Raw genomic sequence first — 23,057 nt, 5'->3', positions numbered from 1 at the left:
CAGAACATCTGCTGTCTCAGCCACTGCCTGTCACCAAGGCACGATCCTAGGCCCCACGCTCTTCTCAATTTACATCAACAAAATAGCTCAGGCAGTGGGAAGCTCTCTCATCCATTTAAATGCAGATGATACAGTCTTATACTCAGCTGGCCCACCCCCTGGATTTTGTGTTAAATGCTCTACGACAAAGCTTTCTTAGTGTCCAATAAGCTTTCTATGCCCTTAACCTTGTTCTGAACACCTCCAAAACAAAGGTTATGTGGTTTGGTAAGAAGAATGTCCCTCTCCCTACAAGTGTGATTACTACCTCTGAGGGTTTAGAGGTTGAGGTAGTCACCTCATACAAGTACTTGGGAGTATGGCTTGACGTTACACTGTCCTTCTCTCAGCACATATCAAAGCTGCAGGCCAAAGTTAAATCTAGACTTGGTTTCCTCTAACGTAATCGCTCCTCTTTCACCCCAGCTGCCAAACTAACCCTGATTCAGATGACCATCCTACCCATGCTAGATTACAGAGACGTAATTTATAGATCGGCAGGTAAGGGTTTTGTGCTGTAAGGGTTTTGTGCTGTTACCATGTTGTGCTGCTGCCATGTTGTGCTGCTAAAATGTTGTTGTCATGTTGTGTTGCTACCATGCTGTGTTGTCATGTGTTGCTGCCTTGCTATGCTGTTGTCTTAGGTCTCTCTTTATGTCGTGTTGTGTTGTCTCTCTTGTCGTGATGTGTGTTTTGTCCTATATTTTTTAAATTAAATGTTTTAATCCCAGCACCCATCCCCGCAGGAGGCCTTTTGCTTTTTGGTAGGTCGTCATTGTAAATAAGAATTTGTTCTTAACTGACTTGTCTAGTGAAATAAAGGTAATATTTATTAGAACAATTTTTTAAAGTAGCCGGAGGACAGCTAGCTTCTGTTCTCCTCTGGGTACATTGACATCAATAGAAAACCAAGGAGGCTCATGGTTCTCAACTCCTTCCATAGACTTACACAGTAATTATGACAACTTCCGGAGAATGTCCTGATTTTACAAATGTATTTCCACTGGGGCCCACCTGTGTCAGTGGTAAACTGCTTACTGACTGTATACTGCATGATTGTAGTGGGTTTACTAATGCGTTAGGTCTATTAGCTATGTTGACTATGGCATTACTTTAGCTAATATGGTGACAACGATGTAGGCTGTGTGTTATGTTTTGGCTTGGAAAGTTTTTTTTGCCTGGTCACATACAGCTGATGTGTTGTGCATTGAAGTCCAGTAGCGAAAGGAAATGGTGAGAAGAGGAGAGAACATAGACACGAAAAGGAATACAACTTGGCTGCTATGAAAGTGAACTGTGGTTACGTGTGATCAGGAGATTCCACCGATTCTGTTGAAAAACGTTTCTTAAACGGAAGCAAACGGAACAAAACGGGGATAAACAAACCTGAATTTGTCCATTAGAAACTCTCATTTGCAACTGTTGGACTAATGATTACACCCTAGATCAGCTAGATGCAGTCAATAGTGTCTGCCCATGTGTCACTGTCTGACACCTCAAATTTTTCATAGGCTAGGTTGTAGCAACCTCATGATGAGTATAGGGACAATTTGAGTATCATGTAGTAGCCTAAACGTATTGATGTTACATTGAGCTGGGTGAATGGAATATGAATGACAGTCATCCAATATGCTGTAATAGAAATAAGGCCATGCTCATGAAAAAAATGTAATCGTTCTCCTTCATCTTAAACGGCACCGACCGCCACTGGTGTTGGTTATTCTGTGGTAGAATTACCTACTCTCCTAATGGAGTCTACCAAATATCTGGTTCAGTTTGCTTATTGACTTGACACCTTATTTATAAAGATAAGCCACACTACTAGCTCATCAGAGATGGTGACAGGTTTTGGGGATAATCTGTGTTGCATTATACCACTTGAATGCATTCCACACTCTGTTCATCCCCATAGAATAACAGTAACATTATCACACACTAACACTCACACTCTCTCTCACACACACACACCCACACACACCGAGAAAGAGAGAGAGAGAGAGAGAGAGAGAGAGAGAGAGAGAGAGAGAGAGAGAGAGAGAGAGAGAAGAGAGCGAGAGGGGCTGCCTGGTTGCCTGCATGGGCTTCGTTGTGGGAAATTGCACAGCAGAGCGTGACCTCACTGCATTCTGCACAGCTGTGCGAGCGAGCAAATAGAGAGAGAGCGAGGAGAAATAGAAGAGAGAGCGAGAGGGGCTGCCTGGTTCCCTGCACGGGCTCTGTTGTGGGAAATTGTGCATTTAAACAGCCTTACGCCGATATGCATTCTTCAGTTTCTGGTGCATTACACGCGCAACAAGAAACCAACACCCACTCGGTTAACGTCATTAATAACGCAGTGTGAGATGGACGAGTCGTCACTGTTGGATCTATTGGAGTGTTCAGTGTGTTTGGAGCGGCTGGACACTACAGCTAAAGTCCTGCCTTGCCAACACACCTTCTGTCGCCGCTGCTTGGAGAACATAGTCAGCTCCAGGAACGAACTGAGATGCCCAGAATGTCGTATCCTAGTCGGCTGTGAGGTGGATGATCTTCCCGCGAATATCTTGCTGGTCCGCCTGCTGGACGGGATCAAACAGCGGCCACGGAATGGAGGTAGTACCAGGCAGTCCCTGGTGGGAGGCGGGCGGTCGCTGGGCTGTGCAGCCGGGATCAGTGCCTCTCCCCCGGGCAGTGGGATCAGGGACCTGCCGGTGGCCACACGAAGCCCCCCGGTCAAGGTACGTGGCTCTGCTACGGTCTAATCCGACGTCGTATTTGGGCTGGTTGGCTACCAATTTGCTGTACAGAATGTTCCTTGGCTGGAGTCCTCCAGAACAGAGTTGCTGTTAACATGTGTGGGGGGTGATATTGCATTATAGCTGGGAATCTGTTTGGGAAATCTAATGTGACATCAGGAAGAAAAGAAAGCACCTCAATGTTAAATACAATACAGTGATATCCACCCCTGGCCCCTGCAGCTAAAGACAATTATAGAGGGAGGGAGAGAGGGGGTGGGGAATAATGGAAATAGAGAGTACTTCACCTGTGCTATTCATGTTGTTGCTTGACAGACAAGCCAGGTGTAGCCAGAAATGGTTTAGTTACCTCATTGGCTGGCTGTGTAGAGTCTAGAGCTGCAGCAGTATAGCATGTTTCATAACATAGACTGAACAAAGCAGCCAGAACAATGACATGGTTGGATGTTGGGGTTCTACCTTATACACAGTCTAGTTTGATTAACAGTATCCTATATGATAACAGATGTTTGGGCCCATTATGTTTGTTTGTTTGAAAAAGTTAATGTCATGCCATGTCATGTCTTTGGCCCAAGTAGTGTACATAGTATACAAAATGTAACTCACAATCCTCTTTGATTGTGAGTTCCGGCTCCCAAGTAGCGCAGCATCTAAGAGACTGCATCTCAGTGCAAGAGGCGTCACTACAGCCCCTGGTTCGATTCCAGGCTGTATCACATCCGGACGTGATTGGGAGTCCCAATAGGTGGCGCCAAATTGTCCCAGCGTCGTCCGGGTTTGGCCGGGGTAGGCCATCATTGTAAATAAGAATGTGTTATTAACTGACTTTCCTAGTAAAATAAAGGTTAAATAAAAAAAATAAAAAAAGAATGAACATACCAGTGTTTCTTCTTCTCATACTTCCCAGTCCACTGAAGGGGAGCAGGGTGACTATTGAACATACGGACAGTCCAGGACTGAGAGACAGAGTGTCTGGTGGGGTGCAGCTAGCAGGCCTGCCAGAGCCACCAGCAGAAGCAGTAGAATCTAAACACTGATCGTGGATGTGTGGAATGCTCCGAGGCAACCATCTCTCTCTCTCTCTCTCTCTCTCTCTCTCTCTCTCTCTCTCTCTCTCTCTCTCTCTCTCTCTCTCTCTCTCTCTCTCTCTCGCTCTCTCTCGCTCTCTCTCTCTCTCTCTCTCTCTCTCTCTCTCTCGCTCTCTCTCTCTCTCGATGTGTTAGTTTAAAATGTCTCCTTCAGACTAGACAGCCAGCCGTAGCTGTGCTTTATTCCTCTGAACACTCACACTCTGACAAAGACACCCTCAACATTTATTAAGGAGCAGGAATCTCATTTAGTGTGTGTGTATGGGTGTGTGACTGTTTGTATGTGTGTGTGTGTGTGTGTGTGTGTGTGTGTGTGTGTGTGTGTGTGTGTGTGTGTGTGTGTGTGTGTGTGTGTGTGTGTGTGTGTGTGTGTGTGTGTGTGTGTGTGTGTGTGTGTGTGTGTGTGTGTGTGTGTGTGTGTGTGTGGCTGCTTCAGTTGGAAGGATGAAGAGCAGAGAGGATTCAGAGGGAAACTTTTGTCTTTGCTGACTCAAACACACACACACACACACAGTCGCACAGGGAGAGCCTATGATATGGAGAGCCCATTGAGGGGAGCCAGACACATGCAGTATTAATGTGGTCATAATGAAGTATTAATGCAGTATTCATGTGGTCATAATGAAGTATTAATGCAGTATTCATGTGGTATTAATGAAGTATTGGTAAAGGGAATCTGTAATGTAATGAGTGTCTGGTTGTTGATTCTGGCTAATCTGCATGGTAATAAACTGACTGACAGGACTTACGGCTGTCTGGCAGAGACATAGTATACGTTGCTGCTTGGCCTGATGTAATACACACATACAACAATATGGTATTGTTGAACTTGTATGAAGAGAGAGAGAGACTTGTAGTGGGAGAGAGGGAGAGAGAAAAGGGAGAGAAATGCAGAAAAAAAGAGAGGGGTGTAAAGGCTGGGGGTGGAGATGCAGATAGTGTATAGGCTGGGGGGTGGAGATGCAGATAGTGTATAGGCTGGGGGTGGAGATGCAGATAGTGTATAGGCTGGGGGGTGGAGATGCAGATAGTGTATAGGCTGGGGGGTGGAGATGCAGATAGTGTATAGGCTGGGGGTGGAGATGCAGATAGTGTATAGGCTGGGGGGTGGAGATGCAGATAGTGTATAGGCTGGGGGGTGGAGATGCAGATAGTGTATAGACTGGGGGGTGGAGATGCAGATAGTGTATAGGCTGGGGGGTGGAGATGCAGATAGTGTATAGGCTGGGGGGGTGGAGATGAAGATAGTGTATAGGCTGGGGGGTGGAGATGCAGATAGTGTATAGGCTGGGGGGTGGAGATGCAGATAGTATATAGGCTGGGGGGTGGAGATGCAGATAGTGTATAGGCTGGGGGGTGGAGATGCAGATAGTGTATAGGCTGGGGGGTGGAGATGCAGATAGTGTATAGGCTGGGGGGTGGAGATGCAGATAGTGTATAGGCTGGGGGGTGGAGATGCAGATAGTGTATAGGCTGGGGGGTGGAGATGCAGATAGTGTATAGGCTGGGGGGGTGGAGATGCAGATAGTGTATAGGCTGGGGGGTGGAGATGCAGATAGTGTATAGGCTGGGGGGTGGAGATGCAGATAGTGTATAGGCTGGGGGGTGGAGATGCAGATAGTGTATAGGCTGGGGGGTGGAGATGCAGATAGTGTATAGGCTGGGGGGTGGAGATGCAGATAGTGTATAGGCTGGGGGGTGGAGATGCAGATAGTGTATAGGCTGGGGGTGGAGATGCAGATAGTGTATAGGCTGGGGGGTGGAGATGCAGATAGTGTATAGGCTGGGGGGTGGAGATGCAGATAGTGTATAGGCTGGGGGGGTGGAGATGCAGATAGTGTATAGGCTGGGGGGTGGAGATGCAGATAGTGTATAGGCTGGGGGGTGGAGATGCAGATAGTGTATAGGCTGGGGGTGGAGATGCAGATAGTGTATAGACTGGGGGGTGGAGATGCAGATAGTGTATAGGCTGGGGGGTGGAGATGCAGATAGTGTATAGGCTGGGGGGTGGAGATGCAGATAGTGTATAGGCTGGGGGGTGGAGATGCAGATAGTGTATAGGCTGGGGGGTGGAGATGCAGATGGGTTTATTGGCCTAGATGGGGTGTTGTGTGCTAAACAAGCTTTCAGCTTGGCTGCTATTCCCATGGGGTTAAGGGTTAACTCCCATCCCCCCACAACACACACACACACACACACACACACACACACACACACACACACACACACACACACACACACACACACACACACACACACACACACACACACACACACACACACACACACACACACACACACACACACAGAGACACACACACACACACACACAAAGTTAACCCCCCACCATTGTTAGTATGGAGATGAGGGTGAGAAGTCAGTCAGGTCTGGCGGCTGGCCTAGTGCTGGAAAATGAATTCATACACGGAGGAGAGGATAATAAGAAATTATCTGTTACCAATGTGACTGACCAGATCACCTCTCTGTGCAACTCAAGAATGTGTCAGCCCACTGAGCCAAAGCCTGATGTATTATCACAGGATCTAACATGAGACTTCAAGTCCCAGACATGGTTATTCATCCTCCAGGTCTAAACTGTTATGAACGTCAAGTGTTAATGGTCTCCTGTGGAACACTTTCTGAGGGATTAGGCTATACCATGGAAACATCTCTCATATATAGTGGAAACATCTCTCTCTCTCTCATTCTCTCTCTCTCTCTCTCATTCTCTCTCTCTCTCTCTCTCTCTCTCTCTCTCTCTCTCTCTCTCTCTCTCTCTCTCTCTCTCTCTCTCTCTCTCTCTCTCTCTCTCTCTCTCTCTCTCTCTCTCTCGCTGTGTGTGCGCGCGTGAGAGCAGTGTGTCACATCCTGTTGCGACCAGGGTCTGCTTTCTCTCTGTTTAGTCTACAGGAGGAGAGAGGGAGAGACAGAGAGACAGAAAAAAGTGTGATGGAGTGATGGAGAGAAGGCGAGAGAGCAAAAGAGAGAGAGGTGTCAGAGCTATGAGATATAAGTCCTTTCAAACAGAGAGACATTGCCAAAGGAAATGTGGACATGATGTCGTTGATCAGGCTGATTAGCCTAATTCAGCTGCTACACCCCCCCCCCCTCACCCCACCCCACACACACACCTCCGCTCCGATCTCCGATCTCAGGTTGCAGCTGAGCAGAGTTCCATAGAATTTAAAACCTATTCTCTGTACGCTGCCTGCCAGTGCCTGGAATTGGCTATCTCCTCTCTGTGCTTTGAGATGCAGTGTGTGTGTGTAATTGGCTATATCTCTGTGCGTGTAAAGGGAAATGGAGAGTCCATCATCTTTAGAGCCTCTCTCTTCCTCCATCCCTCTCTCTGCCTGGTTGAGTGATGCTGATGATTATTCTGCTGGAAATTAAACCTCAGTTTCTTCAGGAGACCTGGGGATCTCTCTCTCTATCTGTTTCTCTCTCTCTCTCCATCTCAGTGCGAGGTGAAGTGCTGTTTATCCAGAGAGACTCATTCAATCTGAGCAGCTTGACAGAGAGACTAGTGGCCACTTACCAAACCAGCCTGTCCTAACCTATCGTCACCCAACCTCAAGTTCACATGGTTTGGTAATCTCTTATTGAGCAGGGAGAAAAAAATAGGCCTATTTGTGTGCACAGTACTACAGTTGAAGTAGGAAGTTTACATACACTTAGGTTGGAGTCATTAAAACTCGTTTTTCAACCACTCCACAAATTTCTTGTTAACAAACTATAGTTTTGGAAAGTCAGTTAGGACATCTACTTTGTGCATGACGCAAGTAATTTTTCCAACAATTGTTTACAGACAGATTATTTCACTTATAATTCACTGTATCACAATTCCATTGGGTCAGAAGTTTACATACACTAAGTTGATTGTGTCTTAAAACAGCTTGGAAAATTCCAGAAAATTATGTCATGTCTTTAGAAGCTTCTGATAGGCTAATTGACATAATTTGAGTCAATTGGAGGTGTACCTGTGGATGTATTTCAAGGCCTACCTTCAAACTCAGTGCCTCTTTGCTTGACATCATCAGAAATCAGCCAAGACCTCAGAAAAAAAATTGGAGACCTCCACAAGTCTGGTTCATCCTTGGGAGCAATTTCCAAACACCTGAAGGTACCACGTTCATCTGTACAAACAATAGTACGCAAGTATAAACACCATGGGACCATGCAGCCGTCATACCGCTCAGGACGGAGACGCATTCTGTCTCCTAGAGATGAATGTACTTTGGTGCGAAAAGTGCAAATCAATCTCAGAACAACAGCAAAGGACCTTGTGAAGATGCTGGAGGGAACAGGTACAAAAGTATCTATATCCACAGTAAAACGAGTCCTATATCGACACAACCTGAAAAGCCGCTCAGCAAGGAAGAAGCCACTGCTCCAAAACCGCCATTAAAAAGACAGACTACGGTTTGCAACTGCACATGGGGACAAAGATCGTATTTTTTGGTGAAATGTCCTCTGGTCTGGTGAAACAAAAAATATAACTTTTTGGCCATAATGACCATCGTTATGTTTGGAGGATAAAGGAGGATGCTTGCAAGCCGAAGAACACCATCCCAACGTGGGTGGCAGCATCATGTTGTGGGGGTGCTTTGCTGCATGAGGGACTGGTGCAATTCAAAAAATAAATAGCATCACGAGGAAGGAAAATTATGTGGATATATTGAAGCAGCATCTCAAGACATCAGTCAGGAAGTTAAAGCTTGGTCACAAATGGGTCTTCTAAATGGACAATGACCCCAAGCATACTTCCAAAGTTGTGGCAAAATGGCTTAAGGACAACAAAGTCAAGGTATTGGAGTGGCCATCACAAAGCCCTGACATCAATCCTATAGAAAATGTGTGGGCAGAACTGAAAAAGCATGTGCAAGCAAGGAGGCCTACAAACCTGACTCAGTTACACCAGCTCTGTCAGGAGGAATGGGCCAAAATTCACCCAACCTATTGTGGGAAGCTTGTGGAAGGCTACCCGAAACATTTGACCCAAGTTAAACAATTTAAAGGCAATGCTACTAAATACTAATTGAGTGTAATGTAAACTTCTGACCCACTGGGAATGTGATGAAAGAAATCAAATCTGAAATAAATAATTCTCTCTACTATTATTCTAACATTTCACATTCTTAAAATATAGTGGTGATCCTAACTGACCTAAGACAGGGAATTTTTACTAGGATTAAATGTCAGGAATTGTGAAAAACTGAGTTTCAATGTATTTGGCTAAGGTGTATGTAAACTTCCGACTTTAACTGTATGTCTGAGATAAAGCCTAGGAATTTTATCGGGGAGCTAACACAAGTTTTAAGGTCTCAGACAATGTTACTGTAATTTCCATGTAAAAGGACCCATGTTCACCAACAAGTTCATAGGAGCATGTCAAATTGGGGGTCAAATGAAAGATAAGAGGCTATATTTTTTAGAAATTAAGGCATATAATAATTTTCCATGATAAAAATAGGAACAAGCAATGGCTTTGATTTCTTGTCAAACAGATGGAATAGAGGTCTTAGCAACATCTACCAGAAAATGTCTTACAAGGTATTAGAAATACATCAAAACTAAATAATGTTGAAGTAAAGACCCCTGCAGACTAATATCAACACATATTTCATTTCGGATAATTTTTTTCTACACTTTTTAAGTTTAAGAAACATTGCCTTGTGCCTTGAATCCGTTACCAAAAACCCACATGCTGTATCTTTAAGATATTTTATATGTTCTGTCCCTCATGAGGAGGGAGGACAATGAAAGTTCCCTGAAGTAACAAGTTAAGGTATACCTATGAATTAGTTGTAATGTTTTTACGGTAGCAGAATTTCAGAAAAATCTGTGACAAACATTTCTGCAATTGAATTGGCTACAATGGGAAATCATAGTAGGCACAAACCACAGTTGGTTCACTTGCTATAGTCGTCCCTTCCACTGGCATAATGTTATGTTCAGCTGATAACTGTTGTCTTTCTCTTTCTGTCATCTGGTGGTCTAAGCAAGTGTGACAACCCCCCCCCTCTCTCACCCTCTCTCTCTGTCTCTTCTCGCTCCTTTCTCTCTCTCTCCAATTAATGTCACTTCTCCCGGCTCTAACTGACACCTAACAATGAGCCCCCTCTCTTTCCATTGACTGTAACCAGTATCCTCAACCACTGAGCACCGACCGACACAGGACATCCATGGACGTTAAAAGTAGTTAAAATTTGGTCAGTTCACCCAAGACTTTATTTCAATGTCCACAGACATCTGGACCAGCATTCATTTGGCCCAAACATAGGTGTCCATGATTGGTTCAGATTTGAACCAATCATAGACGTCTATGTTTCACAAGTTTAGACATTACAGTACTTACATTACAGTAGAGAACAGTAGAGTACTACGGGATGTAACGATTCACCGATACCCATCAGTCCCGATTCAAATGTTTAAGATACAAGTGCATCGTTCTGCAGACCCCTTAACTGATCCAAATGTAGCATGCATCGGTCAGAAAATCTATTCAAACGTTACGAATGGATGGTTCACTTTGTTGTTGTTGTTGCTCATATTACATTCTTTCTACCTTCTGAAAATACCTCTCACATTTCAGTGTCAAACTGCAAGTAACTGTGTTGACAGTCATTGATCTACAAGTAATTTTGCATGCCAAGCAACCCCAGACAATATCAGTAGCCTAGTCAAACTGCACACTTTGCCCAGCTTCGCTCACTAACCAACGCGAGAAACCCCAAGGCTCGATCCTAGTTCCCACACTCTTCTCAATGTACATCAACAACATAGCTCAGGCAGTAGGAAGCTCTGTCATCTATTTATATGCAGATGAGACAGTCTTATACTCAGCTGGCCCCTCCCCGGATTTTGTGTTAAACACTCTACGACACAGTTTTCTTAGTGTCCAATAAGCTTTCTATGCCCTTAACCTTGTTCTGAACACCTCCAAAACAAAGGTCATGTGGTTTGGTAAGAAGAATGCCCCTCTCCCCACGGGTGTGATTACTACCTCTGAGGGTTTAGAGGTTGAGGTAGTCACCTCATACAAGTACTTGGGAGTATGGCTTGACGTTACACTGTCCTTCTCTCAGCACATATCAAAGCTGCAGGCCAAAGTTAAATCTAGACTTGGTTTCCTCTAACGTAATCGCTCCTCTTTCACCCCAGCTGCCAAACTAAACCTGATTCAGATGACCATCCTACCCATGCTAGATTACAGAGACGTAATTTATAGATCGGCAGGTAAGGGTGCTCTCGAGCGGCTAGATGTTCTTTACCATTCACCATCAAATTCACCAATTCTCCTTATAGGGAACATCACTCTATACTCCTCTGTAAACTGGTCATCTCTGTATACCCGTAGCAAGACCCACTGGTTGATGATTATTTATAAAACCCTCTTAGGCCTCACTTCCCCCTATCTGAGATACCTACTGCAGCCCTTATCCTCCACATACAACACCCATTCTGCCAGTCACATTCTGTTAAAGGTCCCCAAAGCACACACATCCCTGGGTCGCTCCTCTTTTCAGTTCGCTGCAGTTAGCGACTGGAACGAGCTGCAAAAACCACTCAAACTGGACAGTTTTATCTCCATCTCTTCATTCAAAGACTCAATGATGGACACTCTTACTGATAGTTGTGGCTGCTTTGCGTGATGTATTGTTGTCTCTACCTTCTTGCCCTTTGTGCTGTTGTCTGTGCCCAATAATGTTTGTACCAAGTTTTGTGCTGCTACCATGTTGTGCTGCTAAAATGTTGTTGTCATGTTGTGTTGCTACCATGCTGTGTTTTTATGTTTTGCTGCCATGCTATGCTGTTGTCTTAGGTCTCTTTATGTAGTGTTGTGGTGTCTCTCTTGTCATGATGTGTTTTGTCCTATATATACACTACCGTTCAAAAGTTTGGGGTCACTTAGAAATGTCCATGTTTTTAAAATAAAATAAAATATTTTGTCTATTAAAATAACATCAAATTGATCAAAAATACAGTGTAGACATTGTTAATGTTTTAAATGACTATTGTAGCTGGAAACGGCAGATTTTTAATGGCGTACAAAGGCCCATTATCAGCAACCATCACTCCTGTGTTCCAATGTCATGTTTTGTTAGCTAATCCAAGTTTATCATTTTGAAAGGCTAATTGATCATTAGAAAACCCTTTTGCAACAATGTTAGCACAGCTGAAAACTGTTGTTCTGATTAAACTAGTAGACTAGTTGAGTATCTGAAGCAACAGCATTTGTGGGTTTGAATACAGTGTCACGACTTCGGCCGAAGTCGGTCCCTCTCCTTGTTCGGGCGGCGTTTGGCGGTCGACGTCACTGGCCTTCTAGCCATCGCCGATCCACTTTTTATTTTCCATTTGTTTTGTCCTTGTCTTACACACCTGGTTTCAATCCCCCAATTACTTGTTCATTATTTAACCCTCTGTTCCCCCATGGTTGTTTGTGAGTGATTGTTTGTTTGTAATACGGTCCGTTATTGTGGGCTCGATTTATTGTGTTGTATTTGTGAATACTTGACTAAATTACGTTTATTACTCATATCTGCTGTCCTGCGCCTGACTCCTCTACACCAGGCACTATTACAGAATCACTCACCACCGAATGGAGTCAGCAGGAGCAGACGCCCTCCCTGTGGCGATAGAGGAGCGCGTTCAGCAGCATGCGACCATGTTGCAACGTCTGGGCACCGCCATTGATCGCGTGCTGCAGACGATGGATCGTTGGGAGAGAGGAGGAGGTCTTCCAGCGCCTCCACCAGCAGGCCCCACTGTCCACCCCTCCTTCACCCGGGCCCAGCGGGATTCGGCTCACGCTCCCGAGGGAGTATGATGGGATGGCTGCCGGATGCCAGGGGTTCCTACTCCAGCTGGAACTCTACCTGGCGACCGTCCACCCGGCTCCTTCGGGACGTGAGAGCGTGTACGCCCTCGTCTCCTGCCTCTCAGGCAAAGCCCTGGAGTGGGCCAACGCCGTATGGAGTGAAGGAGACACGGCATTGGACCATTACGCAGAGTTCACACGCCGCTTTCGGGCAGTTTTCGACCACCCGCCTGAGGGTCGGGGCTGATTAGGGAGGCCACTGCTCCACTAGGCATGGTTACGCAGGAGGGTCACAAGGAGAGAATCAGTCTCTTCCTTATTGATTCTCCTGCGGTTCCCGTGGTGCTGGGCCTACCCTGGTTGGCCTGTCATGACCCCACTATTTCGTGGCAACAGAGGGCTCTCAAGGGGTGGTCACAAAAGTGCTCAGGGAGGTGTGAAGGGGTTTCCATTGGTGCGACTACGGTGGAAAGTCCAGACCAGGTCTCCACCGTGCGCGTCCCCTCAGAATATGCCGATTTGGCTCTCGCCTTCTGTAAGAAGAGGGCGACTCAATTACCACCCCATCGACGGGGGGGGTTGTGCGATAAATCTCCTGGTAGACGCAGCACTTCCCAGGAGTCACGTGTATCCTCTGTCACAGGAGGAGACGGCGGCTATGGAAACATATGTCTCCGAATCCCTGGGGCAGGGATACATTCGGCCCTCTACTTCACCTGCCTCCTCAAGTTTATTTTTTGTGAAGAAGAAGGATGGGGGTCTGCGCCCGTGTATTGACTATCGGGGTATCAATCAGATCACTGTGAGGTACAGCTACCCGCTGCCTCTCATCGCCAGTGCGATCGAGTCAATGCACGGGGCGCGCTTCTTCACAAAATTGGATCTCAGGAGCACTTACAACCTGGTGCGTAGCCGGGAGTGGGACGAGTGGAAGATGGCATTTAGTACCACCTCAGGGCACTATGAGTACCTCGTCATGCCGTACGGGTTGATGCATGCTCCATCAGTCTTCCAGGCCTTTGTTGACGAGATTTTCCGGGACCTGCGCGGGGTGTAGTGGTGTATATCGACGACATTCTGATAAACTCCGCTACACGTGCCGAGCAAGTGTCCCTGGTGCGCAGGGTGCTTGGTCGACTATTGGAACATGACCTGTACGTCAAGGCTGAGAAATGTCTGTTCTTCCAACAGTCCGTCTCCTTCCTAGGGTACTGCATTTCCACGTCAGGGGTGGAGATGGAGAGTGACCGCATTTCAGCCGTGCGTAATTGGCCACGGTAAAGGAAGTGCAGTGGTTCCTAGGGTTTGCCAACTACTACCGGAGGTTTATCCGGAGCTTTGGTCAGGTAGCGGCTCCCATTACCTCACAGCTGAAGGTTGGACCGGTGCGACTGCAATGTTCGGCTGAGGCGGACAGGGCTTTTGGTCAACTGAGGGCTCTTTTTACCTCGGCTCCCGTGCTGGCTCATCCGGATCCCTCTTTGGCGTTCATAGTGGAGGTGGACGCTTCCGAGGCTGGGATAGGAGCCGTGCTCTCTCAGCGCTCGGGTACGCCACCGAAGCTTCACCCCCTGTACCTTCTTTTCGAAGAAGCTCAGCCCAGCGGAGCAAAACTATGATGTGGGGGACCGGGAGCTGTTGGCTGTCGTCAAGGCTCTGAAGGTGTGGAGACATTGGCTTGAGGGGGCGAGACACCCTTTTCTCATCTGGACTGACCACCACAATCTGGAGTACATCTGGAGTACATGGGCCATGTTTTTACCCGTTTTGTGTTCACCCTGTCCTACCGACCAGGTTCCCAGAACGCTAAGGCAGACGCACTGTCCCGGATGTATGACACAGAGGAGCGGTCCATGGATCACACTCCCATACTCCCGGCCTCTTGCCTGGTGGCACCGGTGGTTTGGGAGCTGGACGCGGACATCGAGCGGGCGCTACGTACAGAGCCCACTCCTTTCCAGTGTCCAGCTGGGCGTCTGTAAGTTCCGTCTGCTGTCCGCGACCGGTTGATCTATTGGGCCCACACGTCACCCTCCTCTGGTCATCCTGGCATCGGTCAGACGGTGCGCTGTCTTAGTGGGAAGTATTGGTGGTCCACCTTGGCCAAGGACGTGAGGGTTTATGTTTCCTCCTGCTCGGTGTGCGCCCAGTGCAATGCTCCCAGGCACCTGCCGAGAGGGAAGTTACAACCCCTACCCCTTCCACAACAGCCGTGGTCGCACCTATTGGTGGACTTCCTGACGGATCTTCCTCCCTCACAGGGCAACACTACGATCCTGGTCGTTGTCGGTTTTCTAAGTCCTGCCGTCTCCTCCCTTTGCCCGGTCTCCCTACGGCCCTACAGACTGCGGAGGCCCTGTTCACTCACGTCTTCCGGCACTACGGGGTGCCTGAGGACATAGTCTCTGATCGGGGTCCCCAGTTCACGTCCAGGGTCTGGAGTGCGTTCATGGAACGTCTGGGGGTCTCGGTCAGCCTCACCTCAGATTTTCACCCCGAGAGTAACGGGCAGGTGGAGAGAGTAAACCAGGATGTGGGTAGGTTTCAGCGGTCATGTTGCCAGGACCGGCCGGGGGAGTGGGCGGCGTTCATCCCCTGGGCAGAGATGGCCCAAAACTCACTCCGCCACTCCTCCACTAACCTCTCCCCCTTCCAGTGCGTACTGGGGTATCAGCCGGTTCTGGCACCCTGGCATCAGAGCCAGATCGAGGCTCCTGCGGTGGACGAATGGTTTAAGCGCTCGGAGGAGACCTGGGACGCCGCCCATGTGCACCTGCAATGGGCCATGAGGCGGCAGAAGGCGAGCTCCGACCGCCACCGCAGTGAGGCCCCGGTGTTCGCACGGGGGACCGGGTCTGGCTCTCGACCCGAAACCTGCCCCCCCACCTGCCCTGCCGGAAGCTGGGCCCGCGGTTTGGGGTGCCATTCAAAGTCCTGAGGAGAGTGAACGAGGTATGCTACAAGTTACAGCTTTCCCCAGATTACCGTATTAATCCCTCGTTACATGTGTCTCTCCTCAGGCCGGTGGTGGCTGGTACACTCTAGGAGTCTGAGGTGCGGGAGGTTCCTCCGCCCCCTCTGGACATCGATGGGGTCCCGGCGTATGCTGTTCGAGCCATCCTGGACTCGAGGCGTCGGGCGAGGGGCCTTCAGTACCTCGTGGATTGGGAGGGTTATGGTCCGGAGGAGAGATGCTGGGTGCTGGTGGTGGACGCACACTAGAGTTGAATACACTATAATGTACTGTATTGTATTGTATTGTACTGAACTATACTCTACTCATTAAAGAGCTCATAAAAAATAATAGCCTGTGTGTAGAATAATACCCAAATATGCAACGGAGGATATTGCATATTTCTACCTTTGTGTACCTATTCAGGATACATCACCATGAAGAGAATGACCTTCATATGCATTATGATGCATTTCTGGGTAGTACCAGATCAGGGACCCATGATGAAGTTCTGTTTCTGCAATTCTGTCACCGGGTGTAAATCCACTTCACTTACTGTTCAATAACCAAAATAGATTTTGACAAAGTCAAGGTGTCATGTCATAGCTGACACCCCATTCTTTCTTCAGACATGTTGAGTCTTCATTCAGAGCAGATATTTAACAGAGTTTTTGGAAAACATGGACACAAAAGAAACTGATGGAGATTCTACAGAAAGTCTGTTACCAAACATGTGCAACTACACAGTTCTTCGAGTAAATGTGTTTTTTATAAAATGTTCAGTGTAAATTGTTAAAAGTAATCCATAGAGTTGTATGGTTTGTTGAACTTTGAAATCAATGGTTTTGGTTTGGCCTACATTTTAAATGAAAAATTGGAGTCTCAGTGTGAAATTGCCCTTTCCCATTACATGAGCGTGGTTCGTGGAACCATCTCCACTACACACACTCAGAGCTGCTATGATAGAGAGCTACTGGAGAAGGCAGAGTTAAACTGAGACCAGCAAACCCCTGCAGACACTTTTCTCTTCTACCCCATATGTACACCAATTGTCTCATTCATCGCTCTCTGCCTTTTTTCTCTCAACCCCTGTCTCCCTTCTCCCTCGTTCTCCCTATTTTCCTCTTCCTCTATATCTCTCTGCTTCTCTTTGTCTTTTTCTGTGTGGCATTATAATGCCTATCTGCTGAATACAGCTGACAGCTCTTTCTCTCTCACTAAAAATGTAACACAGCATGAGCAAGAAACATTCTCTCATCTTTAGATCTGAAGATGCGTCACTCCTAGTCAGTCAAATATTTATAATAGAACTGTACCTGTTTTCTAGGGAAATAGTGAAATGGAAAGTTCATGTGATGTTTCGTTCCAAATAAGTCACTCATATTCACTGAGACAAATGTACAGTCACCCACACTGTTGAGTGCGTGTGTGGGTGCGCGTGCGTGACAACAGCTTCAGGAATTGTACTACTTTTCTCTACTTCTCTCCCTCTCTCTCTCTCTCTCTCTCTCTCTCTCTCTCCTGCTGATCTTTCTCTCTCTCTCTCTCTCTCTCTCTCTCTCTCTCTCTCTCTCTCTCTCTCTCTCCTGCTTATCTTTCTCTCTCTCTCTCTCTCTCTCTCTCTCTCTCTCTCTCTCTCTCTCTCTCTCTCTCTCTCTCTCTCTCTCTCTCTCTCCTGCTGATCTTTCTTTCTCTCTCTCTCTCTCTCTCTCTCTCTCTCTCTCTCTCTCCTGCTGATCTTTCTCTCTCTCTCTCTCTCTCTCTCTCTCTCTCTCTCTCTCTCTCTCTCTCTCTCTCTCTCTCTCCTGCTGATCTCTCGCTCTCTTGTCACATAATGTCTTTGATGTCCTCTATTGTTTTCTGTATCTCATTACCATGATAAAGCAGAGTGTTTTTCAACATCATGCTCTCATTCTCTACTGTACACTCTTAGAAAAAAATGTGCTATCTAGAACCTAAAAGGGTTCTTCAGCTGTCCCCATAGGAGAATCCTTTGAAGAATCCTTTTTGGTTCCAGGTAGAACCCTTTTGGTTCCTGGTAGATCCCTATTGGGTTCCATGTAGAACCTTTTCCCCAGGGACCAAAAATGGTTATACCTGGAACCAAAAATGGTTCTCCTATGGGACAACAGAAGAACACTTTTGGAACCTTTTTTTCAAAGAGTGTAGCTATCTACTGTTCTGTCTATTCTCTACTGTAAGTCTATTCTGAGAGCCAGGTTAGAGAGAAAGGTTCAGTGGAACTGAAGACCTGATCCTCACAACCTGAGGGCAATACAAGTGTGTGAGCGCAACAAGATCTCACCGTTTGACCAATTTGACTTCAGATTCCTACGTTTGTCCACGTTTCTCCAAACGTCAAATTTCGAAGTTGCTCCTAACGTCAAATTTCGAGGTGTTTTGGACATCCTGGGTTGCTCCTCCTGCTGCGGCTGCACCCTGAGTTTTACTGCTGGTTAAGTTTAGGCATGAATTCCGAATGGTTAAGGGTTAAGATTTTGGATAGGGTTGAAACAAGTGCCTATAACTGTGATTGAACACGCGACCATCAGAGCCAGAGCTCGCAGCTTACGTCCATCCGCCACCCCCGCCAATAATGCTCAAAAAAAACAAGCCTATTTGATTGTAATAGCGCTCATCGTTGCCACTAGTGGCTGGTTTTGAAGGAATCTCCCAACGTCCTGGGTACCTGGATGAATCTTGAAAGTGGATCTTGAGAGACCTGGCTGGTGAGCTACGACTATAACTTAGGCTAAACCTAGATAGAGTCAATCTCATCAGCCCTATAGAACCACCTAGCTAGGGGTCGATTTGGGAGTCAGAGGTCTGGCTGTTGACTCCTTTTGCTTCCTGGTTCAAATGTTGGTCTAGGTTGGTCTTCTAATATTGGTAGTGTTGTCCCTTTAGATGAAAGATTCCCCTTTTCATTTAAGGATAATAGGTCAAGTACGTTGTGGCAGTTGTCTCTACCAGGACGGATGTCGGTTATGACTGCCTTAATCAAGAGTTGGTTTACACACACACACACACACACACACACACACACACACACACACACACACACACACACACACACACACACACACACACACACACACACACACACACACACACACACACACACACACATACATACAATTGGACCACATTTTAAGACCTCTCTCTCCCTCTCTGCCTCCCTTGGAAGTAACCAATACTTTTTTGGTTACAACATGATTCCATATGTGTTATTTCATAGTTTTGATGTCTTCACTATTATTCTACAGTGTAGAAAATAGTCAAAATAAAGAAAAACCCTTGAATGAGCAAACCTTTGATTGGTACTGTATATTTATATTCCTGTATATTTATTTTCTGGACTCTGACATTGCTCTTTCTGATATTTCTTAATTATTTTTAAAAAATTGTGGGGGGGGGTTGTGTGTATTGTTTTATATTGTTAGGTATTTCTGCATTGTTGGAGCTAGATATTTTGCTGCACCTGAGATAACATCTTCAAAATATGTGTACGCAACCAATTCATTTCATTTGATCTCTTCTCTTAGTTCTCAGCTGCTCTCAGCTGTCCCCTGCTAGTGATGTCACCGGACAACTGCAGCACAGTGATGACATCACGATATCAGCTCTTAGCAGCCATCTCCATGGTGACTGAAAGGGAAATCAGAGGAGAGGGGGTGAGGGTCCTATGAAGCCCAGGACAGGGGGCTGTGTCAGGGTGTGGAACTTGGGAGTCCTGGGTTGGAGCATCTGGAGGTAACTTTATGGCCTATGTGGATCTCTAGGGATCTGCATGGATTTTTGTTTGTGTGTGTCTCTTTGGAGGACTCACCCTACCACTGTGGTGACTGGAGGTACCCAGCATGCTTTGTGTCTTCGGTCAGTCTGCTCCCTCCATCTGGGACGACACTGTTAGACGAACTGGAACCCCCTCCCCTCTTTTCTCTCTCTCTCTCGCTCTCTCTCTCTCTCCTCTTTCTCATCCCTGTACTTATCTCTCCCCCTCCCTCTTTCTCTCTCTTTGTCTCCCATCTCTTACCCTCTCATCTCAACTCTTTCTTCAACACCCCCCACCCCCCAGATTACTCGCAAATGAGTTTGAGTCAGAAGGAGCTGAGGGAGGAGTTGTGTGTTGTGGTGAGGTTATATTTAGGACTTTGTTTTATGGCAGTAAGATGTGGCATTAGTTTGCTGTAGGCTTGTGTTCCACTTCCAGTAATGTACTATAGTAATAAAATGCACTCCAGGTTTGTATTACAGTAGTAGTGTTACAGTAATGAGAGAGAGCGACAGCATTCTCACATAGGTGTCCCTCTTGTCCAGGTGGGAGAGGGCAGTGTGGAGTGCACAAGAGATTGCGCCATCTGTGGATCTCTCGGATGGACACAGGTTGTCTGGGATGATGGTGTTGATGTGAGCCATGACTAGCCTTTCAAAGCATTTCATAATAACAATTATATATTGAATGCATTGAACAGAAATTACCATAACAAAACAAACATTGCAGATGAGAAATTATGGGAATTAACGATAAATGTAGGCTACTACTGGTGATATATGTAATGGGGAATTGATAAACACAGCAAACAATGCACACAATAAAGTTATGAAACAATGAATACCCACAAAATGACGGGAGAGAGCGCATTCTGGAGAGAGACGTGCCTTGTACATCTGAGCCACAATCCCCCATATTCTTGGACCGTGTCATCCCTGTGCCCTCCTCAATGTATTAGTCCACTGAGATAGGGGCGAATCAGACAGGAGTCTCGTGTGCCATGGAACAAAATCTATTTGCGACTGTTGGATTAAAAAAATCTCATGTTTTCAATACAGACCACTTTTGTCGTACACTATTCCATATAAGATACCCAGACCTTATGAAAGTTGCACAGTATACCCTTAATCCTGTAATAAATCAAATCTAGTGATACATAACGTGACATTTCTGCCATCCATTGTGACATTCAGGGAGGATAACCAACCTTCCAATTAATGGCAATGCATTTCTTAGCCGCTATAAATGCTAGGTTACACAGTTTCTTCTGAAAACAGTCTTCAGTATCAACATTTCCAAGCAAAGAAAAACAGGGAGAAGGAAGAATCTGTAGAAATGCTGAGATAAAAGAACATACTCTGACGGAATTCAGCCAGCGTTCACAAGACCATAACATACACCTTCAGCAGAGGAATTACATTTCTGAGTGCATGATATCTAGTTTCACTGGTATATAACATGTTCTATGGATGGATTAAATTGCAGTAATTTATGTCTGAGATTATATGAACATGACTGAGCATTCTATCATATCTGTATCCATCCATCATCATCAACAGTGTCTCCCAGGTCTTCCTCACATTTTTGTTTGACATGTTTTGCATCATCAGGAAGAGCCTCTATCAACCCTTGATACAGTTTGGAAATCAACTTGAGGTTTGTCAGACTGTCTTAAAATAGTTTCAATCTTTGAAGGTTCTGGCTTTGCCAGTGTTTGCTGCACAGAGAGAATAAAGTGGTGCATCTGCAAATGTTCATCTCAGCGCTGACACAAACTGGACTTGGTTGCCTGACCCTGCCGAGACCGCTGTCACCATCTGATCCTGCTCAGATGAGGCATGGCAAATATTTACCTTGGTGTAAATGTATACATTATATTATCCAAGAGTAGAATCAATGGTTTAACAATTGAAATGACCATTATTCCCAGATCCCAGACTGTATCCTACCCATCAACTCAAGATGGAACTTTGTATCCATTCACTGATTGTTATAATAAACTGCAAAATTCACCTGAACTCCATAGACTGGTCTTCCCTCGCTGTTTGACCCTGCTGGGACACCTGTCACCATCTGAGTCTGCTAAGACATGATGAGCATAGTATTGTGTACTGATTGTGCACCATGACAGTGTAGCCTGTAGAGCTGTTTATACCATGTCAGTGTGAAAAGTACAGTGTGAAAGTAGGGAATTAGCTAGTGAAACTGACAGATCATTAACGCTACATTGCTATGCTGACTCAAATCAGTTGGCTGCTGGTTTCATTGTTTGATTCAGGTCTAGTGTGATTGAGGCAAAAATAATAGCTAGCTAGCTAACATTAGCCAACTTTTGGCTAGCACTAATGGTACATCAACTGCCGAAAACTAGCCAAGTTAATTTACTTCTGTTGAAACTGGACAAAAAGGCTACAAAACATTTCATACACAGGCTGTTAGAAACAGCTACCTGACAGAGAGCTAGAGACTAACGTTACATCTGAACTGGCAGTGGTAGCTACTAGCTTGCTAGTTCATTCTCTTCAGACAGAACCTCAGTCGAGAGGGGATGATACATTACTGTAGCTAACGTTACATGTCAGTTACACTAGTAACTCAGCACTGGGAATAAATACTTTTTTCCTGTTAAGTCAAACATCAGTTACCTTGCCAGCTACATCAGTCAAATAAAGAGTAGCCAGTTTCTGCTCTGCTTGCTTTTACAACTTGGAGAAAAAGCGCAACACACACAGAGACAGCAGCTGCAGACAGCAGCACCGTGCCTTTCAGAAGCTATGCCTTCACACAACCTGTCCGCTGTGTGAACAGGTTAACAGCCTACCCGACTGCTCTGACATGGTCCTAAAGCACACTGCTTTTAGTTTCACAGTGCAATAAAATTGGGGGGGTCAAAAATGAAAGTTGCGCCACTGGTCATTTAGACAGGTTACTTTGGTGTTCTTGGGCACAGAGACTATGGTGGTCTGCTTGAAACATATAGGTATTAAAGACTGGGTCAGGGAGAGGTTGAAAATTACACCCGCCAGCTGGTCAGCACATGTTATGAGTACAGGTCCTGGTAATTCGTCTGGCCCCGTGGCCTTGTGAATGTTAACCTGTTTAAAGGTCTCACATCAGCTACTGAGAGCGAGATCACACAGTCGACCGGAACAGCTGGTGCTCTCATGCATGGTTCAGTGTTGCTTGTCTCAAAGCGAGCATAGATGTCATTTAGCTTGTCTGATAGGCTCGCGTCACATTGTAATCCGTGATAGTTTGCAAGCCCTGCCACGTCTGGCGAGTGTCAGCGCCGGAGTAGTAGGATTTGATTTTAGTCCTGTATTGACGCTTTGCCTGTTTGATGTCTCATCTGAAGGCGTAGCAGGATTTCTTATAAGTGTCCGGATTAGTGTCCTGCTCCTTGAAAACGGCAGCACCAGCCTTTAGTTTAGTGTGGATGATGCCTGTAATCTATGCCTTTTTGGGTTGAATATGTACGTACAGTCACTGTGGGGACGACCTTGTCGATGAACTTATTAATGAAGCCAGTGACTGATGTTGTAAACTTCTCAATGTTATCGGATGAATCCCGGAACATATTCCAGTCTGTGCCTGTGAAACAGTCCTGTAGTTTAGCATCTGCTTCATCCGACCACTTCTGTAT

The 23,057-nt window shown here is 46.1% G+C and overlaps 1 protein-coding gene across 1 annotated transcript in view; it reads left to right on the top strand.

Annotated features, from left to right (window-relative positions):
• The first annotated feature begins 2,275 nt into the window (after window positions 1–2,275).
• The window catches only part of LOC120063974 (E3 ubiquitin-protein ligase SH3RF3-like), a 61,112-nt gene continuing 40,330 nt past the window's right edge, over window positions 2,276–23,057 (top strand). The window contains exon 1 of the mRNA XM_039014283.1: window positions 2,276–2,756. Coding sequence (XP_038870211.1) covers window positions 2,382–2,756 — 375 coding nt within the window. The 5' untranslated portion in view covers window positions 2,276–2,381. The remainder of the gene's footprint in view (window positions 2,757–23,057) is intronic.

Source organism: Salvelinus namaycush, chromosome 19 (genome assembly GCF_016432855.1).
Source record: "Salvelinus namaycush isolate Seneca chromosome 19, SaNama_1.0, whole genome shotgun sequence".
Taxonomy (NCBI): Eukaryota; Metazoa; Chordata; class Actinopteri; order Salmoniformes; family Salmonidae; genus Salvelinus; species Salvelinus namaycush.
The sequence above is the reverse complement of the archived record's forward strand: the minus strand, read 5'-3'. Positions and strand labels throughout refer to the sequence as shown.